The sequence below is a fragment of the Macadamia integrifolia genome, chromosome 14, assembly GCF_013358625.1.
Source record: "Macadamia integrifolia cultivar HAES 741 chromosome 14, SCU_Mint_v3, whole genome shotgun sequence".
NCBI lineage: Eukaryota > Viridiplantae > Streptophyta > Magnoliopsida > Proteales > Proteaceae > Macadamia > Macadamia integrifolia.
This window is the reverse complement of record NC_056570.1, coordinates 26603225-26626541: the sequence shown is the minus strand read 5'-3', so window position 1 is coordinate 26626541 and position 23317 is coordinate 26603225. Positions and strand designations below refer to the sequence as shown.

The 23317-nt window shown below is 37.3% G+C and overlaps 1 protein-coding gene across 2 annotated transcripts; it reads right to left on the bottom strand.

Moving 5' to 3' along the window:
- Window positions 1-1188: 1188 nt before the first annotated feature.
- On the bottom strand, window positions 1189-22354 carry LOC122061517 (CCR4-NOT transcription complex subunit 3). 2 transcript variants are annotated; one of them, XM_042624800.1, is made up of 17 exons: window positions 22121-22354; window positions 21864-21995; window positions 18856-18993; window positions 18526-18576; window positions 17925-18014; window positions 17699-17845; window positions 17192-17302; window positions 17017-17085; window positions 15371-16138; window positions 11904-12065; window positions 7802-7964; window positions 7546-7709; window positions 3998-4276; window positions 3770-3904; window positions 3152-3333; window positions 1964-2076; window positions 1189-1363 (listed from the first exon to the last, which is right to left on the bottom strand). In XM_042624800.1, exons 1-16 carry the CDS (start codon window positions 22211-22213, stop codon window positions 2010-2012), a joined length of 2751 nt encoding a protein of 916 aa, XP_042480734.1. In that variant the 5' UTR covers window positions 22214-22354; the 3' UTR covers window positions 1189-1363; window positions 1964-2009. The 2 variants fall into 2 exon arrangements, with proteins under 2 accessions (XP_042480734.1, XP_042480735.1); XM_042624801.1 differs by having other exon boundaries at window positions 18856-18972.
- Between the last annotated feature and the right edge of the window lie 963 nt (window positions 22355-23317).

The window sequence follows — 23317 nt, the reverse complement described above, 5'->3', positions numbered from 1 at the left end:
TCCCCTCACCAATTGTGACCACATCACTCCCCCCCCCCTCCATTATTGTACGTGGTTGATGGAAATTCATTGACCGTGACCTCAGGAATACTCGGTCCTAAGATACAATACATACAAATCAAAATCGGATCAGACTCAAATATTTCTTTTAGTCACCATCCGATATCAAATCAAATCGGTTCAATTTTATTCGATTCTCTATATTCTTTTTATTCCAACAAGTTAAGGAACTCCCTTCAAAGATCCACCAGAGTGCATCATTATATATAGCAAACTCCCACTTCATTTTAGTCTCATTGAAAGACACTATTCTCCATGCTTTTGAGACAATTCATGCTTTTCCATAGTGGAACACATCCATAAAATGACCATATCCTAGATGAGGATGTGATAAAAAAATATTGACAAGCCAACCAGTTACTACTACATTAGAAATGAATACATTCAAGTAGGTCTAGAGTTTCTCCTCCCCATAGTTGACAAAATAAGAAATGAATACATTCAATTAGGTCTAGAGTTTCTCCCCATAGTTGACAAAATAAGAAATGTGACTGGTTGTATTGAAAACCAAGAATAAAATCGTTTTTCTTTACATATGAATGGTAAGGCTGCGTTGGTAAGCATCAGCATAAACACACTTCTGATTTAACATGGTTTCATTCCACATGAAAAAACCAGAATAAAAATATTTATGCAGCCCAAGGGAGTTCCCCTTTTCAGTTGAAACCTAAGATGACAGCAAGTTGAATCCTCCCTCCCTCCCTCACTCCCCCCACCCCCAAAAGAAAAAACAAATACCCTGAAACAAGAAGAAAAAACACAGAAAATTAGCGATGAAAAGAAATTTCAGAGCTGACAGTTCGATAGAAGCCAAGATTTCGACACTGGATTCTTTGGCCAAACCAGGCAGCATGAAAGAGCTTTGTTCATAATTAGCAACAGAGTATTGATCATGAATCAAATCTTAGAACAATTACCCAACTGGTGGTAACATACTAACATAATCACACCTGCAAATATAAAGCATTCAAATGGGAGGTAATAGCTTGGGAGAATTGATTGGTGAGTTTTGGAAGCTAATGTAACCTCACAATTTCTAAGATAGCGTTAGGCCTAGCTTTCCCATGCGGCCATGCCAGAAAATAATAATTGCTGATAAAAGCAGTAGTTTAAAATTTGCAAGAGAAAAAAAATAAATGCACTACTTTTTTATTATTGAAAATGGGAGATTCATTACAAGTCGCATAAGAAATGGTTACAACACACTCAAAACAATATCTAACTCAATGCAGCAGTAATGGATGGTGGATTCCCACGTCATTTCGCTAAATGAACCAATTTGTATGCTGGTTTTGGCGATTATCTGCAAAAAATCCATAGATGTGTAAGAGAAGTTCAATTATATATTATTCAACCAACTGTTGGAAGAAATTTTATATGCATGTGAATTGGAAGAACCACAAAAGTAAATTGATCTCACATACGTCCACAAACCATACAACTCAACTCATCCTTATCCCAACTAAATGGATCAGTTACATATGACCAAACCATACGAGTACGAACTCACATACAAACAAACCATTCAACTCAACTCAGCTTTAACCCAAATAAATGGGGTTGGCTATATTATCAATCCTCTTTCAACAATCAAACCCTATTCAAAGCCATATATGACCAAACCATACTGCGCACAAAAAATAAAAATTGGAGAGTGAAAGTTCTAGTATAACATTGACAAACAAGATTGAGATTGCTGCAACTCTAGACACAGATGATGAATTGAAAGGGACAAAGCATCTGTTATTCGTAAGTTAGGATTTGTGGGAAGACTGTAAATTATGCTATTATCTCAAGAAATCACCAAAAACATCTGTTGTACACCAAATTTTCTATACCAATTGGCCGCACCTATAATATAATAAACTTATCAAAAGGTTGTGCATACATGGCTCTTACATACCAAATATTTTGACTCTATTATCATGGATCTGGTCTGCTGCACATATCTATACGCCAAGTTCATCTTCAAGGTAACTGTACTCAAAAGTAAACTCAGTCTTGATCCTCTGGCACCTGTTTATTGGCAACATGCAAACAAGTCATTAGAACAAATTACTACAACATTTAAAAGAAAAAAAAACTGAATCTTCTCCCCCATTGTAATGATAAACTTTCAAAGCTATGAATAAAAATAAATAGGTACTGCTCTCCAGCAATAAATTAGGGATATTCATTCATAATTGCAGACACAAATGGGTAGCAATCGAGTGAGAAAAAAAATAACAGGCACATTATGGTTGCAAACTAACTCTGCCAAAAGTCACAGAGAGTACCATGGAAATTCAAAGGATGGGAATGAACTGTTTATATCCTCCACTCACCCACAAATCCCCTCCACTTTCCACTATGCTCTCCTAAAATTAGTAAACCAACTGACAACTTCATAGGAGAATCCTTCAACCATCAATCTTCCAATATGAAGTTAATGAACAGGAAGTCCAGCTCCTAAACCAGCATGCTTATCTTGTACTTTGCCATGAACAACTAATGAAAATAAAGTATCACAACAAAGTATTGTTTGATGTCAAACCCATAGCATGAATCTATTGGGAAACCATTCTCTAGGCCTCTAGGAACTATGATGGGCATCTGCTAAGATTGAGGGTGGATAGAGGTCCACAAGATTGGCTTGCTTTGGAGTTTGGATATGCATCAACATGTAATGCAAGCCTAAAGGCATGAAACATGCACCTTACCTGCCCCTTCCGGTTTGAGGTGGCTACCCTAGCAGTGATCTGAGCTCTATGACCGTACTGCAAGGCCATTTTTTGAGTTACACCTGAAGTCTTACCCTAAAGTGTAAACCTCGTATGCTTTTTAAAATACAGAAGGTGGATACCCAACACAAACACAATAGTAAAGGTAAATTAATTACACCAGAAAACAATATTATTTGAGAAGGCATGCTTGAATTGACATATAAGTTTTACAAAGAATCGAGCACCACAAGACAGATACACATACAATACCCAGTTTGTAAGTACACAGCTCAAAACACTGATCAATGGCAAAAATCTAAGTACAAGAGGGTGGGGGGGAAGATCAAGCATTCGGAAAAGGAGTGAAAAAAATATATATTTCAACATACCACCCATGTTGTAAGTCATCATTGGCAATGTGAAAGTCAAAGTACACATATGTCCCTTGTTCATATTCATCAGTGGTAACTTTTGGTTCCTCATGCCGCTGAAACCATGTGTTATATTTTCTGTGGAATCTCCATGATTGCTTTTTCAACTCTCTTGCAGCCATGTATTGCTGATAAGTATTCTGCACATTATCTTCAACTTAAGAAAAAGCCTAAGATAATATAATCACAAACATTATATTGTAAATAAAGAAAAAGACATGCAATTTTTTGATGGAATATGGCTTGTGCTCAGATATAGAGGGAACTCAATACACTTTCAAATCATATAATTTACTTCAAAGATTACAAAATATGTTAGTTTAAAAAATAAATAAATAAATAAAGCATACTTAGTAGGCCCTGTTTTTCCTCTTCTTCTGAGGTGTCTCTCTCACCTTTCTTCAATGAATTGTCAGTAACCCCCCCCCCCCCCCCTCCCCAAAAAAAAGATCATTTACAATGAAGTAGAAATCTCTGCCTGTGACGGGAATATGAGTATCTAACAAGACCATATATCAGAAAATGGAGTATCTTTCTTAGAGAACAAACTATAAGGGATACCGAAAAAAAACATACCTGTTGATAGTAAAATGCAAAGAACAGGGTATCAGTACCCAATGTGTCAATACCCAGTCGCTCCCAGAAGGCAGGATTACTGACAATAGGTGCCTGCACCTGAGGATAGCTCAAGGGGGTCACTGCAGGGTGTCTCTGTCACCACAAAAAACAATGGTTGGAAACTAACATCATGATTCTATCTACCAGACAAATTATGCAACAAAACAAACTATCCAACTCTCATACAGGAATATAGCTCTTCGGACGTTCTGAGTCTTTGGGTTGGGGAAGCTTGTAGTAAGCAGCCTCAAGCATCTGCAAATTGTATAAATGATCATGCATCCCCCCAGAATTTGCAATTAATCCACTGAGGTTATCACCGATAGCACCAAGGTCAGAAACACTTCTTCGACCAATGACACCTAAGCCGACTGAAGGTTGATTGGATTGTATAGGTTGACCGGGGGAGAGATCAATATCTCTATGCACTTGGGCAGGCTCAATCAAAGAGCCAGAACCTCCAGCCTGCAATGTTCAAGTAAAGGTACTTACAATTTACGATGACTGAAATAGTGAGTGCAAAATCATCATAAATCATTGGTCATATACAAAAAAGCAGTTAAATTGACCTTTTCAGTTCTTACATATAAACTTTACAGAAGCTTTCCACTTCTGTAATCTTTCTTTTTTTTGGGGGGGTGGGAGGGAATCAAAAATAAATTTTATATATATATATATATATATATATATTCACGCAAGATCTGACCTATATGGCCTAGAGAAATGCATCATCATTTCATGCTAATCGGGGCTGTCAAGAATTCGCTATCTCATTCCTCCTTTATAAAAGTAGGTTGGGTGATGGATTATCTTGTTGGTGGACATAATGCATGTAAGAGGCTTTGGCTTGACCGATCTATATGGTACGTCAGGTAGATAGCCAGTACCTTATTATAGTCTGTCGTTATAAGCTAGTGGCTGATTTATAATGGTGCATCAGGTTGACAACCGACACTTATTATAGTTAGCCATAACCCATCAATCTTTTTGCATGGATCCTCGCATTCGTCCTTGCTTGGAATCTCCATGTAGCCAACCACACTAAGTTGGGATAAGGTTTTGAATGTTGTTGTTGTTGATTCATTCATGCAAGAAAAGAAATAATACAAATGATATGGCTTTCAGAAACCCCACAAAACAGGGAACCATAAAAAAGGGTGTACACAGTGCACGAGGCTCCCACCACTGTGGAGTATGGGGAGGGTCATATGCATGCAGCCTTACCCCCACTTCGCGAAGAGGTTGTTTCCTGACTTTTAAAAAAAGATACTAGGTTCCAATGGAGCAACCTTATCATTGCACCAAGGCCCACCCTCGAAAACAGGGAAATATATTCCACATATAATAACATCAGACAGTTTTGTGTTTACACAGTAGTTATATAACAGACGATCTGTGATGTAAGGCTCCCTACATTTACTTCAAACAGTCCATAGACATGATTAAATCTGAGCTACGACAAAAGACTGGTAAAGTACTAATGGGTTCTTATTGACCACCTTAGTCTGAGTACTTGCTTTCTATTTAAAGTTCTGTTGCTTCTCTTTCCAAACCAGTCAGTGGATTGCAAAGGTAACAAAATTCCACAAGATCCTATCCTTCCTGTTAAAGAACCTGAGAAACCACAAACTTTCACATCCCCCCATGTATGCAAAAAAATGACTCATAAGTCATGACCAAATTCCCAATACAAAGCAAGAGAAAGAGAAAGAGCAAGGGCAAGAGCAAGAGTGGGTGCAGGAGCAAAGTGTGGGAATGTCTAACTTAAATATGCCCCAAAATTGAAAGCAGCTTCAGAGCATAACAAATATAGGATACTGAACAAAGGGAGCACTCTTGAAGTTTCTTCTAATAGGATTTTAAGTTCAGAATTTTCCAACTAAGTTAACTCTTCAGTTTAATCAAGCATATTCTCAACCATGGAGTTGTTTTCTTTAGAACGTATTCTCATTTCTCAGACATTGAATTTAGGATTGTACGAGCATGAATTCAAGGATTTAGAGCATGAGCATTATCCCTATAAGAAGGATTCAGTCACTAAGATCATGGCATCCCAAATCTATTGATAAACTCAAGGCTGAATGCCTGGACATATAATTGGCATTCTCCTCACTTTGCCTGCAAAGAAGACAGTTATCTGCCATGTGTAATCCCCAAGAGATCAAATGATCAATCATAAGGACTTTGATCCTGTAGAACAACTGAGGCTCAAACAAAGAAGGATAACAAATGAGTGCAAGAGAGCTCCAGATAATAGAGCTGGCAAGATTAGTAGCATGTGTAAGATGGGATAAGCAAAGGCTGTAAAGTTCATATTTGGTAAGAAACTAAAACATGTTTTTTCCCTTTCTTTTGGGTGTGTTATTTCATAACGACAAATGGAGCATAACACAAAAGGTTTAGGATAGGTGCATGGGGGACTGCGGCAGTGCTAATGGCTCAAGAAAGTTCCCAGAATGTGGTAGGATAGTATGGATGACACAACCAGCAGGTTTTACCAGGAAATCACAATTGGGAACTGGAATACAGAACACCGTTTGTAGCTTGGGGACAAAGGATTTGTTCATGGAGGGAAACTCAGACATTGCAATTCAGTGGATGATATAGTTACTCGGAGGACACTGAAGGCATGAGATTGTTGGCTTTAACGATTAATGTCATAGCAATGGACCAAGATGAGTTGGCAGTTGAGCTAGCCAAGGAAGTGGTTGATAGAGTTCATACATACTTTGGTCCTTATCTTCTGTACCAGACTCATCATAATTGTCAACATGTCACCAGCGCCCTGTCTAGGTTATAAGGTATTACTTGATGCTCAAGGCGTCTAATCACCTTGAGTACTGATTCTACTGAAGCACCAAGATCCAGCAAAAGAAGATGGATTAATTAAATAACAAAAAAAATCTAATATATAAAATAGGAAGATCTGTAAAATTCATAAAATATGATCGTCTATCCAAAAAATATAAGATATGGTCAAGAATGTAATATATGGCACCGTGGCCTCAATTAGTAGAGTAGTAAGATTGTATTTTGTTATGTCATGAGTTCTTGTATGCACCGCAGTACAGTTTTTGGGTTTTCCCTTTCCTATTGAATCAGCAGCATAAGGGGCAGCAAGATAAGGAATGGCATTATTTCTCTCCATTACTTAATACCAACAATCAAATATTAGTAGTAGAGCCGGGACCTTTTGCATTTAACAAGTGAATAGTTATTACAGGTTTATGGGTACAATTATGATCATAAATAATTGGAGCTATAAAAGGGTTTTGGGGACTTGTGACCATGGAGTTTTGCTGATCCTTCTTGTACTATTAGAGCTTTGGGCTTAGGGCTACAGATTCTTAAACCTGTCCCGCAGATGTGGTCTGCAGATTTTTTTGTTTCCTTTCTACTTTTCCACTAAAATATCTATCTTTCCCTTGATCTTTCTGGCTGCTCTGGGTTTCTTAATTTTATTGCTGTTTTCTTCATTGATTGTGGATTTTTCTGGATCCTCCTAGGCTCCCATTAAATGCCCAAATAGAAACCTCAACCTCCCAGGCTCCCATTTTAAAGCATACCAGAATTCCAAATAGAAAATCAATCAGAAGCTGCGAGAATTCAACAGAATCACCCCATCTGCGAAGTGCATCAATATGAATCAACAGGCGTAACAAGAAATTGAAGAGGGATGTAGAAAGCTAAAAATGCTCATAGTAAAAGACTGGGCAACAAAATATTTAACATACAGCTGCATCAACCGAATATGAAGTCTTCATATCATCCTCATTCAAGAGATTCTTGTTGACTCCAGAACTGGAAACAGGTTCACCCATTGCATCGTCAGATGAACTCTGCTGCTGCTGCTGCTGCTGCTGCTGCTGCTGGTCCTCAATTTTCACATGGCTAACATCTGCATAATGAAAAGTAACATTACTTCCTTACCTTCTTCACACAAATAAGAGGTGCAGATTACAACTTACAAGCGAAGGTGTATGGAAATACCTGAATCTTTTGGTGAAGGCAAGTTCAAAGCATGCTGAGTAGGTTGTTGATGGATAGAATTTGGCTGCTGTAGAGAGTTAGATGTAACAGCATTGAGGCCCGGCGACTGAACTCCAAGGCCCATTCCAACTGGAGATTGTAAGGTTGAGTTTTGAGAATTGAACTGCATAGGCCATCAATTGTTTTAGTCATGAAAATTAGAAGTTCAGCATTGAAATAGGGAATGGTTAAATATCAACGCAAATTTAATAAAATTGAAGTGCCAACCAAAGCAAATTGTATAGTATCGTAAGGTATGCGTTTCAACTTTCAAAAGATAGCAATATTACTGCTCTCCAATTCACCCAAAAAAAAAACAGGGGAAAGGATGCAGCTTGGAGCATCATCAGCATGTACACAGGTTTGTGCAGAAGGTGTCGTGCGCCTAGATCCCTTGTTTCAAATGATTCTGGTCATGCTATAGGCAGGTCTTGAAATGTAACAACATGAATAAATTAATCAATGAGACTTACCTTAAACATCTGAGTGCCATGGAGAACCTTTAGGTTGCTTGTTATAACCCAAATTTGCAAATCAGTAACTTGTTATACAAGTAAAGGCAAAGGAATACAACATACAAAACCAATGCTCAACATGCTATCCAACAAAAAAATTTCAGGGAAAGTGTGAAGAACCCAAGGTACAAAGCAATGCTCTAATATGCTATGTCAAGAGCAATTAAATATGGAAAAATAAATGAATAAAACAACCCCCAACATCAATGGAAATATAAAATGTAGATGCAATTATTGATTGGTTTGCACAGTACATGGGGAAACCACATGAATACACTTTCCAGCATCTGATCACATATTGATGCTACCCCAATATGCATGCCAACATATTGATTTCTAATTATATCCTATCTTTTCTTATTACCCATCTATCCCAAACATCCACAGATCAACAACAATCATTTAATGCATCTATGCATTGTTTCTTGATTTGCCCCATAAAGTATAGCTAGACTTCTAGTCATCTTATAAAAGTTCCCCTTTGACTCTCATTGTATGAACCAATCATACAACACTCCAGAACAAGGATAAAGGCTCGATCAGACTTTCAAGTGTCAATCGTGTCCATTGGATAGGGCAATCCCCATCCGTATTGCCACATCTTAAAACTAAGAATAGAAACTCCTCCCCGCTTCATGTTCCTGATTCCTGTTCAGAGAAAATCCTCTTCAGTGTCTGCTTCTGTCATGGATGATGAAACAATACACCAAAATTAAGGTGGCTTTGGGGTATCTGTTAATCATCAGGCTTACCTAGTCTCTTTCTCCCACTTCTAGTTTAACAAAATTGCATTCTTACTATAAAACAAAAAAGACACCCACACATTAAGTAAAACAGTAAACCTAGACAACAGTGAATCCAGAGAACCTAGAACGTTAAAAAACCAGCAGAGGAAAGGGGGTTTAAGAATAAATCCAACAGCATGAACCTGAACCCAGCAATAATTTACATTCGTATAAAGGGAAGGGTGTAATGCCCCAGAGTTTGGAACCTTAGGGTATATATTTTCTTTTAGCCTATTTAAATATTTTTTTGGCTTAAATTAATAATTAAAGTATTAGCCTAGTGATTGTGGCTTGAGTTGGTTAGAGGTTCAAATCTAATAAGAGGGGGGTGATGCCAATTTAATATCTAATTGGGCTTATTTTAGTAGAAATAAGCTTTGGGATGGGTTATACATGTGTTGGGCCTTTAGTTCCAAGGGTTTTCTTTGTAATGGGCTACTTTTATAGGACCTATAATCTGGGTACAAGATTAGTCAAGTAAGAGTCATTATTAGATTAGTCAAGTAAGAGTCATTATTTCTTTATTTTACTCATTATTAAGTGTTTTAGTTGGACTAGATTAGGAATCTACAAGTCCAGTCATGTTTTGAGTTTATTTCATTTGTTATTGTCGTTTCCTAGTCAATTTAGGTGTCCTATTGTTTAAGGAATGGGTTAGGCCTTTCCTTTTAGTCTCTAAGTCTATTTTGAGTCTTCTATATAAGTTTATAAGGGGATCAAGCATTGTACACGAATTTTATTAGTAAAATTACTGTTTTTTCTGCTCCTCTTGATGTGTGAAAACTTCCTTGTGTTTGATCAAGGTGAAAAAATCAATGTTTGATCCGATTGATTAATCTTCTCTACAAGATATTAGGTTCTCTTATTATTATTCTCTCATTATTACTATCAGTTCTTCTCTCTATTCAATTTTTTATTTGAACCATAAGCAAGTACGTATAGTTCTTCAAGTTCTTCACTTAAGATTCCATTTTCTAGAATGTTAGATATAAGGTGTTTTTCTAGATTAAGCAATTCAGCCATTCAATCGATCTGAAATTTTGAACACATGTTCATCATCCCTAGATTGGAACTTGATTCAAATTTGGAACAATTCTAACTGTCAGATTGTGAGATATTTTATTATTTTCAATTCTGCCCTTGCCTATCAAAACCCATGAAATCTGTAATATTGAGATCTGAATCGGTATCTCTTTAATTACCTTTAATCTAGCCGTAAGATCGTGGTCATCCTTTGAGGATTAGTAAAGCTACCCTAGGGGAGGTTACAATCCGAATTTGGGGAACATCTGCCAACAGATTGAGAGTAATTTCAGATTTACTAAACTCGAAAAAATTCATCCTAAGTTAGATTTTTTTAAATACTCTTTATAATCCATGTCGAAGGATATTGATTCCTAGAGTTTGACCTAAGTCTGAGAGGGTTGACTTTTAATAGTTAGTGGGGGTATCGGATTAGTTTTGAACTAGGAGATTAATGGGAGACGTAACTAATTCCAGGTGGTGATTGACTTAAGCATTCAAAGCTCAGAGGGTGGAAATAGAAGATATGCAGACTGAGGTAAATGGATTATAGTGGGATTACATGATGTAGTGTCTGATATGCTTGTACTATTGAGATATATTGATTTATGTTTATTGCATTATGCTTACATATGATGTGGTTATCAAAGTGATTAAAATTTGGTGACGACGAATGTTATTATGTGATGTACGTTTTGAAGGTGATTTTGTATAAATGTGATTTTGTGTAAAGGTGATCTTGTGTAATGGTGATTTTGTATAAAGATGATTTTGTGTGAACATGAAAAAAAAATAATTTTGCAGAAGTGTGGAAAGAGAGTGTTTGAGGGTAAATGGAGTGTCCCATACTATGGAGAGTAATTGCCACCCGAGAGGCAGTGTGTTCCATGGAGCCGCAGAAAATTATAGTCACAAAGGGGCCAAGGGGGTGATGACCGTGTGATTGTGTGGGCGGTGGCAGCCTATTTCCCTCAGTGCCGGCTAAATTGATAATGAGAAAAATCAAGTGAAAGTGTTTTACCAAGAAACATGTTTGTTTTAAACCTCTATGATTTTGTTTGTTGTTACTATGTTGTATTCTTACTATGTTCCTTCTGACTGGATTGTCGAGCTCACCCCATTATTTTAACAACACAGATGATTGAGATAGAGGTATGCTTGGAGCAGATTTCGAGGGAGACTCAAAGATTTCTTTATTAGTCATTATTTCTGTTTTCTTAAATGGATGTAGTAGGAATAAATTTAAGATGTAAACTCTAATCATTGGTTTTGAAGTTCAACTGGGACATACCTTAGATTGCCACCAACAAGAGTTATTTGAGATTTATAACAATGATAGATCATTTTTGTCGAGACTTGAATTTGATGAGTTTTATTATGCGTAATTTTGTAAATGTTATCGATCATTTGATCAGCGCCTGTGAGGGCTGTACATTTACATGTATCTGGGTTTGGGTCATGACAAGGAAGACTGGGAGAACCATAGTTAAACACCACAAAGAAGCGATTGAAAGCCCTGGCTACTGCAGAAACAAGACATGTCTCATGCTGCACAACCAAAAGGAAAGGTTCAACCTTTTCTTGAAAATGTTGAAGGAGACAATATTTTGTTCACTACATCCATCACAATAAAGTAACAATGACAGTTCAAACTGTGTGCATGCATTTCAACAAAAAAAACACTCAAAAAATTGAGATGGAAAGGTGTGGACAGTTATGCTCTCAAGTGAGACTAATGACCTGCTGTAGGAGTGAGTTTTGTGGTTGGGCAGAGAACTGCTTATGATTTCCTCCTGCAAGATGGGAAACATTAAGTTGACTTTGCTGCTGGACCTGGTTGAACCGCTGCAAGAACTTCTCTCTTTGATCAGGTGCAATTTCAGTTCTTCCACGAAATTGTCCCTGAAGCAAAATGGAAACAATTCATTTTACATGACTAAACGAAAACAATTGAAAGATCAAATTAATTGGTATCAAACATTTATTGAAACACAAGTTTCACAGCTTATTGTTAGAAAATGACACAAATATTTTTTTGTACCAGTTTTCTTTCAATACATTGGCCATTTCCAACAACTGCTTAGCAACATTTAGGGGCATCTCCAGAAGCACAAAACTGAACAGATACATACTCTAGTCAATAAGCAGGCAGCTTAAAGCTTAGTTGTATAATTCATTGCAATGGGCATCCCTGTTTGCTCCCAAAATGAAATATTTTGGTCATTCAGCAATTTTAGTTAAACTTTAATTCTAGAAGACATATAAAGAAAATGTGGAAAAAAATTAAAGCAATAAAATTAAACAAGGCCTCAATCATTTGACTGAATAGGAAATGAATAGCCCCAAAACCTACAACAATAGTCATAACTTTATCCCAACTAAATGGAGTCAACTACATGGATCTGATATGGAAATACGGAAATAAAGAAGCACAAAAGAAAGGTTAAAATGAGCTAAATGGTGATAAGAAAAAGAGGTAAAGCAATAGTCAAAGACGCATCATGAGAACATCCCCTATATGGGGTTAGCAACATGGGTCCTAGTCCTCCACAAAACTCTATCCATAGTCATACTAGAACCGAGCCCTACCATATGCATATCTTACAATACCACTTCGTCAATAGTCATATTAGGCCTGTCCCTACCTCTTCTGGCTCCCTCTAATCGAATCTGATCACTCTTCCTTAGTGGGGCATTCATAGGTCTACGTTGAACATGGTCATACCACCTCAACCGGCTTTCATGGAGCTTGCCCTGGATTGGTATAACCCCCAAAATCGTTTCTAATGCAATCATTCCTTACTCTGTCTCTCCTGGTCTTGTCGCACAACCCTCTCAATATTCTCATCTCCGTTGCACTCTGTTTATTCAAATTACTCTTCTTGATTACCCAACACTCCACTCCATATGTCATAGATGGTCGTATAACTGTCTATAGAATTTTTCCTTGAATTAAATAGGCATTCTTTTGTCACACAACACTCCCGACGCACCTCACCATTTCATCCATCTCACTTTAATCCTGTGGGAAACATCATCCTCAATATCCCCCTCTTTGTTAATGATAGACCCATAGTCGCCAAGGCGACGACTAGGCGTCCAGGTGGTTTGCCTGGGGCCTAAGCGACAGCTGCCATGTTGCACTGCATGTCACCTTATGTTTTGGCACTTATTTATGCTAAATATCATTCAAGTAAATGTTTTTAATATTTCATTTACTTAAGATATTATTCATAAATAAACAAATATCCCCTATTTCAATCCAATAAAAATAGTTTAAAAAATCAAATTCCAAAAGGATAAAAAGTCAACCCCCCAGTCCAAGAACAAAAACTGGATTTTGGTTATAGGGACGATTTTCAACTTTTAAATGTTGGGGGTTTTCTCAATTATGAAAATTTTATAAATTCTATTATGTTAAAACATTGCTAAAAACCAAAAGTCGGGTAAAATAATATTTTGTTTTGATATTCATAAAATTATTTTCATTCAAGCGATTTTAACAGTATTCACGCACTTAAAAATAAGTTTGACTGAAACATAACTTTATCATTGCAACTCAGATTTAAGTAATCTTAGACTTATTAGAAAGTTGGTTTTATGTTATAACTAATACAAAAAGTCTCATGTAAAAATAAAATCATTTGACCAATCAAACTTATTATAGAATATGAGCATTTCTCTAAATGTTGATTTTTTATAACTTAATATGATTTAATGTTAATTTTTTATGATTTGATGTGGCTACATGTTGATTTTTAATGACTTGATGTTGCTTAATCTTGATTTTTTATGATACAAGGTATATATAACTTACTAAATAATGTTAGAAAATAGGAAAAATAAAAAATAACACTTGTTCGCCTTAAGGCGGGCGCCTTCTCGCCTAAGCGCTTAGACAACCCTCCACCGCCTTGACGCCGTGCCAACTATGGATGGACCCCAGGTATTTCGAAATAGTCACTCTGGGTAGCTCCCACTCCCTCCGCTCCTCTAGATTAGCTAAAGGGGCATATCATATATTCTGTCTTCATTCTGCTCATCATAAAACCTCTTAATTCCAAGCTTTATCTCTGTAGCTCCAGTTTAGTATTAACCTTTTTCATTTTTCATCTATCAAAACAATATCATCAGCGAACAACATACACCACAGAACTGAATCTTGTATGTGCCCGGTTAAATCATCCATTATAAGTGCAAACAAATAAGGACTTAGAGCAGATCCTTGGTGCAACCCAATTGTAATTGGGAATTCAACACTCTAACCTCTATTGTTTTGGCATTCGTCACCACTCCCACATACATGTCCTTAATTATATCCATATAGTTATTCACGCCACTTCTCTTCTCTAGAACATGCCAAATAAGTTCTCTTGGTACTCTGTCATAGGCTTTTCTCTAGGTCAACAAAGACCATATGGAGGTCCGTCAAATCCTCTCCCTTAAAAAAATTTAAATGGGCTCCGTCAAATTGGGATCTTCATTTTAGCATAGCCCACTTTGAATCTATCTCATGGCGCATTGTTTTCATACCCTTGTCTAAAGTGATTTCGAATCAATGGCTTTATAGCATTTCAGCCAAATACCAACATAGGCCAAATTGAACAAAATGGGCCAAGGAATCCAAAGCAGAAAAAATCAAAATTTTCAAAAATCATGTTTTTCTGTAGGCAGCAAAAGCAAAATATTCTGGATTTTTTTGCCAGAAAATAAAAACTCAATGACTAAGGTATCTTTTAAAAAATCACTTATGATATGCTTCGCTTCTTATTTACATCTTTAACAAGAATGTAATTATACACAATCAGAGATCACTTGTTCAACAGCAAGGAACCACAAAAAAAATGCCTACAGCAAATTGATTAAGCAAGGTCATATTTAAGATAAAATAAAATAAATTCAGAATAAACAAATATTTCTGAAACCACAAGAATGTCATACAAGGAGAGCATTAAGATCAGGATTAATTTGAGAGGAATTGTAAGTACAACAGTGAACTTCTCCAAACCACAGGATTATTCATGAAGAGACTGAACATCAAGATGAGATGGAAAAATAATGACACTCAGTAAGGTAAATACAACAAACTTAATCCTTACGAAACCAAACAGGTGGATAGTAATGTAAATATATGTTCAGAGCTTAGATGGACAGATAGATTACAAGAATAAACCAAAACATGAAAACAGAATGATAGAGAGGCATACCACTTCAGGTTGATTCTGAAATGAGCTTCCAGGTCTCCATTGTACTCCGGGAACTACTGAGGGGGAGAAAACTCTACCACCTATAACTGTAGAGTCACTAACATTATTAGAATCTAATGAACCAGTTCCTTCAGCCTTAGAAACCTGCGGCAAAAGAATTCGGTTACTTATGGGGGAAACCAGTGGCTGACCGCTACTTCCAATTCTCTCATCAGCCCCTAAAATATTTCTCTTCGCAATGTCAGAGGCAGTAGGAACTGCACCAAGGGCTCCATTGCCAGGGATTGTGCTTCCAGAACTTAAGGGTACACTATTTGATGGTTGGCTGGATATGACACCAGCCACAGAACCTCTACCAATACCCCTACCCAATCCAATCTCAGCAAGTGATGGTGAGGATCTTCGGCCTGGAAAGCTTGCATTCTCATCTTCCTTCACTGAGCCAGACAGATTGACTGGTGATGGAGGAACAGCAGAAACTGAGTTATCCAGGACACCTCGAACAGAACCAGCACCCGAAAGTATTGCCGAAGCAGTTGATCCAACAGCCAATGTACGTGCTGAAACATTGCTGCTAACAGGTGCTGAAATAGTGCTGCTAACAGCAGTTGAATGATTCCCTGTAGGAGTTGATGAAACAGAACCCACAACACTATTTTTAGAAGGGGGAGTTCTCGGGACAGTATCAGAATTACTGTCCTGGGAAGCTGTCTCTTCAACTTGATCCGGAATGGAGATACCCTGTTGAACAGTAGATGCTAATGGTGCCTGGAAATTAATCATCAAACACAACAATTCGTCAAGCAAGGCAAGAAAACAACCAATTTGCAGGTCACCAGAAAGAACAAAAAGAGTATAGGGTAAATGCTGTATAAAATCAATAGTGATTCAACAGTATGCATACAAAATGGGATAATAAAATAAAATCACCATTTATTTCATGTTATAATTATAATTCCAAACAAGCCAAAAAAAAAAAAAAGAAAATGGGAGGACAGATCAACACAGATATTGAATAAGGAAATAAACAGAAACAACTAATAGAAAGAGCATGCATGACTGTTGTACAAAGCACATATGGAACACAAGAACAATGAAATTTCAGATGTTTTAGCTACTGTATTATATACTAATCAACAGCAATTAAGAATCCTCCATAAGTTGGTTGCTCAATAAGAAATTTGCATCCACCATTAGTTATTTTCTGGCCAATCAGACAATTAGGTGAGAATGTGAGATACGATGCATCAACAAAGTTGAAACAACCTCTCGACATTCTCAGGGTAAGGTTGTGTAGTTCTCGTCCCCCGCACCTCGCATATGCAGGAGCCTCGTGCACCGGGTACGCCCTTTTTTTTTTTTACGATGCATTAACAAAGCTTTCTCATGGGTTATTTCTGGAATAACTCAGATGCTTGCATGAAACACTGATTAAAGGAGATGTTTTCCTGTCAAATAAACACACACTTCCCACCAAAATATGTGCTGAGACACAAGCTTTTTTCTTTTTCTTTTTTTTTCTTTTTTGGGGTGTGGGAAAGGAAAGGATGAATTACTTTTATCAGGAGTTCAGGACTGAATACCAGGTGATCATTCAATTTTCTCTCCCTAGAAATGTATTTTTCCCAACAATGAAAAGGACATACCGATATTTGAGTTGTTGAACCTGCTAAAGAAGTCTTCAAGCCTAAAACTGCGCCAGCAGCACCAACACCCTATTAGAAGCAAAAGTTTAACAATATAATATTTTCAAACATAGTGCCTTACTTTTATGTACTCATAATGAATCAACCTTGCTTATATGAAATAGAGGAAGCTCACCTTAACGAGTCCAGGAGGAGCAATTGTAACCAAATCTTCCAGGGACTCTACCTTATCTAATGGTAAAGTGTTGTAGAGCTCATCAACATCACTAAAATCCTCAAAATCATCCTGCACAAATAATTGAAAAGGAAAACAATATATATTACTAACAAATGATCCAATAGGAACTATTCACACAGATTATGCCAAGCATAGAAACCTAAAGAAAGGCAACGTAGTCACATACTCCAAAATTTTACTTATAGTAGCGAGGAGATGCCTCATACTGATGAAGAGCAACCCAGTGCACAAAGCTCCCGCTTCAGCAGGATCTGGGAGGCGCAAATGTACGCAGCCTTACCCATGCTTTGCGGAAAAGGCTGTTTCCAAGTTTTGAACCTGTGACCAACATGTTGCAATAGTGCAACTTAACAGTTGTGCCACACGCTCGCCCACTCCAGGAGATGGCCCATACCAAGGATGACTAACTAAATGAAGGGTATTCCATTATCATTTAATACAAACCTGATTACGTTCAACATAGTCTTCTAAAAAATCTCGGACATCATTAACTTGCTCTGGATTCAACTCATCATTATCCAGCAGCCTCAAGATCAATTCCAACTTCATTATATGAGCTTTATGTCGACCAATAGATGTCTCCAAATGTGTCTGCAAAAGTAAGATTAAGATTATTCACTAAGAAAATGGAAGCATCATCTTAAGTAAATAGCTTTCCCTCCCAGCCTACCAATCGGGGTGGCCTTGTCTTTCCTTTCTTAACAGAAAGCCCCTCAATCTCTGCTTCAAAGTGATCAACTTGGGTCTCCAGCTCCCCAACCTATGTAAGAAGGCATTTTTAGGATTTTACATGCATAAGATTGAAATACAACATCAAAGTACTAAATCACATTCACATCTAATTCAAGCACCAAAGACAATAAATGAATATGATCTTGGAATTTGGGAACAATGATGAAGTAGAATCCTATCCAGGCAATCAACCATTGATAAATCCTTCATTAATACAAATGATAAAAAATAATAGATTCCTGTGGATGTCAGTGTGGCTTTTTTTTTTGGTGGGGGGGAGAGGGTCGGGGAAAGAACCCAACACTTCAAACCAAACATCATTAATGTACGAATAAGCAAAAATGGACATAAGTATTCACAGACCAGCCATTCAATAAAAAACAAAACAGTTTGTTGAACTTGCACCAGCATTGGAGATACTTTGAAGTTTGAACATGAACATCAAGTAGCTACATATAAGTATCAGAGCGAGTACAACCTTTTCCAAGTTCAGAAGATGGACAGGAAAACATATATTGACAACAGCTGTTGATCCTTACCACATTGTTTAGCCAATCCCTTGTCTCTGATTTAGCCTTCTCTTTGGGATCCTACCACAAAATATTAAAAGAACATACAATAAAAATATAGAAATAAAACAAAATGTTAACTGAAGAAAGCTTGAGGCACAACTACAGAAATAAAACTAGGTTAAAACCCACACATAACAAATATAACTGGAATACTATCAATATCAAATCATTTTGGATCTATTCATTATGAAGAGCTGGATGAGAAAGAATTCTGTACGGTACTATCAGCAATTTCATCTTTAATACAATATTTGGACATTTTGGCATCCAAGTGAAAGTGGGTTGAGTAACGCTTACAGTTTTGGGTTGCTGACCCAACCCTTCTTTACTGAAGGCCTTCGTCTTGGTCTCTTTTTCACAGACCTTAAATCTTTCCATTTCACGTTCAATTTGCTTGCGAGCATCCAGCAGAGCCTGCTCATAAGAGGCACTAACCTATGTCAACATATATCAAACGAAAAATTGATTATTCACAGTTAAAGCTTGAAATACCAGATAAAAAAGATGAACTCAAACATTTAAACCACAAAGAACATAGAACATCATCAATAGAAAATCTATCAAAGAAACCTTTTTCAAAAGGAACTAAATGCATTCTTGTACATAAAAATGAATGACAAAAGAATGATAAACATATATAAGCATACTACTGTATTAACCACAAACAACAACAATAATATGTCACTGGGGAAAATGTAAAAGAAAGGACATTGCCATTATCTGACAACATAGATGGCTACTAACATGGCCAATGCAAAGTTCGAAACCATCCATTCAAAAGGTAATCCACTGATCCTCCATGTTGTTCATATACACAGTCCCTCCAACCACTTAAACACTATATCCTAAATTCCTAATGTAAGCAATTTCCCCCTTAGTCACAGCCTTCTTAATTTTTAGATTTTAAATTGCAGCAAATTCTCTCCATGCATAATCTTAATGACGTCAATTGATACATCTAACACTCCCTTCTGACCCAATGCCTACCAAGTTATACCATTTGAACTCTTTCTGATATTTTTTCCAAATCAAATCATGAGAAGATTTTTCTCTCTTAATCAGTCCACTTTATCTTGTAATTAGAAATTTATTCTATTAGAATAGTTGCGATTAGAAAAGTGAGTCAATTTCCCTTTTCAAGTCAATCTTAGGTTTTTCTTGTTGGAGTCAAATCAATTCAATGCTTAGAATCTACAGTCTGGTTAGGAGTCTTTTATTTCTTCTTTTAACTACAAGCTGTAACCATCGTCAATAGCAGATTGAAGATAATGAGTTGAGTCTTTGTCGCAGCCTGGGTGGCGTGTTTGTCCTTGTGTGAGCCTCCTTCCCCCCCCCCCTTCTTCCAGCGATCTCTCTCTCATCTCTTATTATTTTCCTCTTCTTCCATACTCTTCTTTCCCCCCTGTTCATCCCTATGCTTTTAAGTGTCCTCATACTAATGATAAAACAGAAAATTAAAAAGAGTTCATAGACCTATCAATCATACCTTGCTGATTAGTTCTGGGACTTGGACCATAATCCCTCCTTTCTTGGACGATTAGAACCTTAAGAGGACCAGATTTGAGAGTGCATTCAGCAGCGAGAATCAACTGCAACAAGAATCTGGTTTGCTTCTACTGCCAAGTTCTTGTTTCAGTCCTCAAATCTTTTTCCTTCAGGTACTGTTTGGGCTGGCTATTACTGGCATTCAAAGGGGCTAGCAATAAGGAAATCTTAGCCTGAAATCTCAAACCTTGGGTTGAACCCACAGATTGAAACCCGTGTCCAATCATGGATCTTTAGTCTAGTAGGATATTAGTAGTCTATTTATTTATATGGATTTATCTTCTAGTCTTTTTGTTTTACTTTGAATAGGCAAGCTAGTAGTAAAGTTCCATCATATTCAGTTTTAGAGTTAAAAAAGAAGTGTTTTGATTTCTTTTATTTACACCATGTAACCACGATAGAGTCTTCAGATTTGAGAATGCATTGAAGTTGAATGCGTGTGAATGAGCCTGCGTGGCGTGTGCAAGCTCACCCTGCCCCTTTCTTCTTATGCAATTTCCTCTCTCCCTTGCAACTCTGGGTTCCTTCTCAAATTTTCCTTTTTCCTGACCAGCCCTCCACTACCTTACAAACAAAAGACAGGTCGGTCCCCCCTTACTAGTATAGAACTGATATGCCCCCCAACAAACAAATAGAAGACAAAGAGAAGAAAATAACAAACTTAAAGCCTTCAAGCCTATCACTCTTTATTTTCCACAATTCTTGTGAAGACAAGGGGATCTCCTTATGGCCTTCAGTGGTCCCATTCCCTATGTAATTTCTCTTCTATTGCTTCTGCTTAGGGTGCAAGTCTATCAGTTGCATGACAACCAATCACCAATTCTAGAATGCCATGGACCCAAAATAAAGTCCATGAGATCCCACGAGAATCCCACATAAATGATGATTTTCCCTTATTGGTATTATTTGTATGCCATGAGGTGGGCCAGGTGGCCATATGGAATTATATCCAATTCGGTCTCTAAATTTTCTTCTCTTATCTAGAAATTTTTCTCAATTGTTTAGATTCCCCTCCCATAACTAGAACACCATTAGTTTAAATTGAAAAAGACAGAATACGCTCTAATCCAATCCCTTTGTCTTACTCCATACCCAGTGCACGAAGCTCCAGCCACTGCAGGCTTTGGAGAGGATCATAATGCATGCAGCCTTACCACCACTTGTTTCCTGACTCGAACCACTGACCACTTGGTCACAATGAAGCAACCTTACCGTTGCACCAAGGTCCACCCTCAATCCCTCTGTCTTACTCCAAAACCCATTATTCTCATAATATAACCCACAATTTTTTGAAAGGCCGCAAGAAAAGGTAATAGACAACTCCCAGAAACCGGTCTTTTTACCAACAGTTTGCAACGCCAGTTTCTTGATGAACTAAGGAATAGTATTGTAATCTAGGGTGATTCCCAAAGCACCTTGGAGTGTTTTTAAGTAGCTGTAAGCTATAACACATGCACCTGAACAATCATTGAAATGAGAATCACAAAGACTATCCCAACGACTAAATAATTAGCTAAAGGGAATCAAACAAAATGATAATAGCATGGAAATGTATGCCTCGTATTAACTATCTCAGTAAATCAAAAACAGTGTTTACTCATGTAATGTACTTTAAGTTTTGTGGTTCCACTGATCACAGTGTGATTTCGAATTTTATGTTACATTTTGAAGTAGTTACAATACCCCGTAAATTTCAAAAAGGAACCATACTTAAAACAAAACAAAAAAAAAAAAACAAATGAAAAGCAACAGTCGCTAACCTTCTTATCCTTGATCTCGCTCGACTGTATCCATGTCTTGATCTGATCACGGTATCTCTGAAGCTTCTTGATCTCTTTTTTCAAATCTGCCTCGAATTTCTCCTTCTGATTTGCATTATCAGTATCGTAAACCTAAACATCAAAAGAACCATCAGTAGGCGGAGCAGGATCACTCTCCAACAATGTAGCGAGGGAAAGAGAAATAGAATTCAATAATCCTAAATGTTATTCCTCGGTGCATGTTCCTTCGAAGTGACCTTGTTCCATATGCTGTCGAAGACATCAACGCCTTCCTGGACCTTCTTGAGTACCCGATCGATCTCTCCTTGAAGCTTTCGGCTAGCTCCCATGGTGAAGCTGAAGAAAAGTAGCCAAGTGCGACGAATAAGAGATCTCTAACATTTAACAGTGGAGTATCGATTTGTATCTTCTAGGTTTTCTGCCTTGGCTTTCCGTTCCGGAGGCGGAGAGTGTAGAAGAAATAGATTTTGTTCGTGAGCGAATCGTTTCACCGGTGGAGGTGGGCCCGAGTTCTGACAATCAGAACCGCTAATATGCATCAAACCCAAAATGATCGAATCGTTGTGAAGGTTGGATAATTCAGGAAATCTTCTGATCAATATATGCACCACCGATCACGTCTATGGGGAGATCGAACGGCTAAAAATTCCCAATTGTGATCCCCGTCCTCGACAGTCTGATTTTCTGCAGCCAATGAAAGGCAACGGAATAAGTTTGACTGTTTGACTGTAAACTTTTTTTATTTTTAAATCAATTACGCTGCACATAACTCACCTATTTTTTTGTGTGGCTTTTTGTTTTTTTTTTTTGGTAAAATTTTTTCTGTGGGATTATGGGTATTTCAAAAAGAATTTGGATCAGCTCCCTAACTTTTATGTGGGCTTTTTTCAGTTATAAAAGGATATTGTGTGGGCTAATGGGTCTTTGTAAAAGAGTTTCGATCAATTTCTCATACATTTTTTTGGCTTTTTGTTTTTCTTTGGTTGAATCAAACAAATAAAAAAAATCTTCATCTTTGAGATGATCGATTGTCCTTATCTTTCATAAATGTCTTTCTAAGTATTTTTAATTGCTTAATAAAAGGGTATTTATGGAAATAAAATAACATATGTCTTCACAAACCATTCATGAAGCTTGGGGTGTCAACGGTCCGGTTTGGTGCGGTTTCGGTCCGGTTCCACCGGTTTCGGTGTGACTTTGGAACTGACCGAAACCGACCCATTAAGGATTTATCGGTTTCAGTCCGGTGTCGGCTTCGATGTGGTTTGGGTTCGGGTTGGTACCGGTTTGGATTTATCAGGTTCATTTCGGTTTGGATCGGTTTTTTAAACCGGTATGGAGCCATTAGGAAACAACCAAATGTTGAACTGTTGAACTGTTGAACTTCGATTTCTTAAATCGATTTGTAACCGGGTTGGTTTTGGTTTTTGGTC

Bases quoted from the DNA above. Each gene is read 5' to 3' on its own strand.
- LOC122061517 (XM_042624800.1), bottom strand. From the start codon at position 22,213: ATGGGAGCTAGCCGAAAGCTTCAAGGAGAGATCGATCGGGTACTCAAG. The intron at 18,994-21,863 runs GTTAGCGACTGT...ATGTTGACATAG, and splicing joins GCGAGATCAAGGATAAGAAG to GTTAGTGCCTCTTATGAGCA. The intron at 7,710-7,801 runs GTATTTCCATAC...TTCATTATGCAG, and splicing joins GCCTTCACCAAAAGATTCAG to ATGTTAGCCATGTGAAAATT.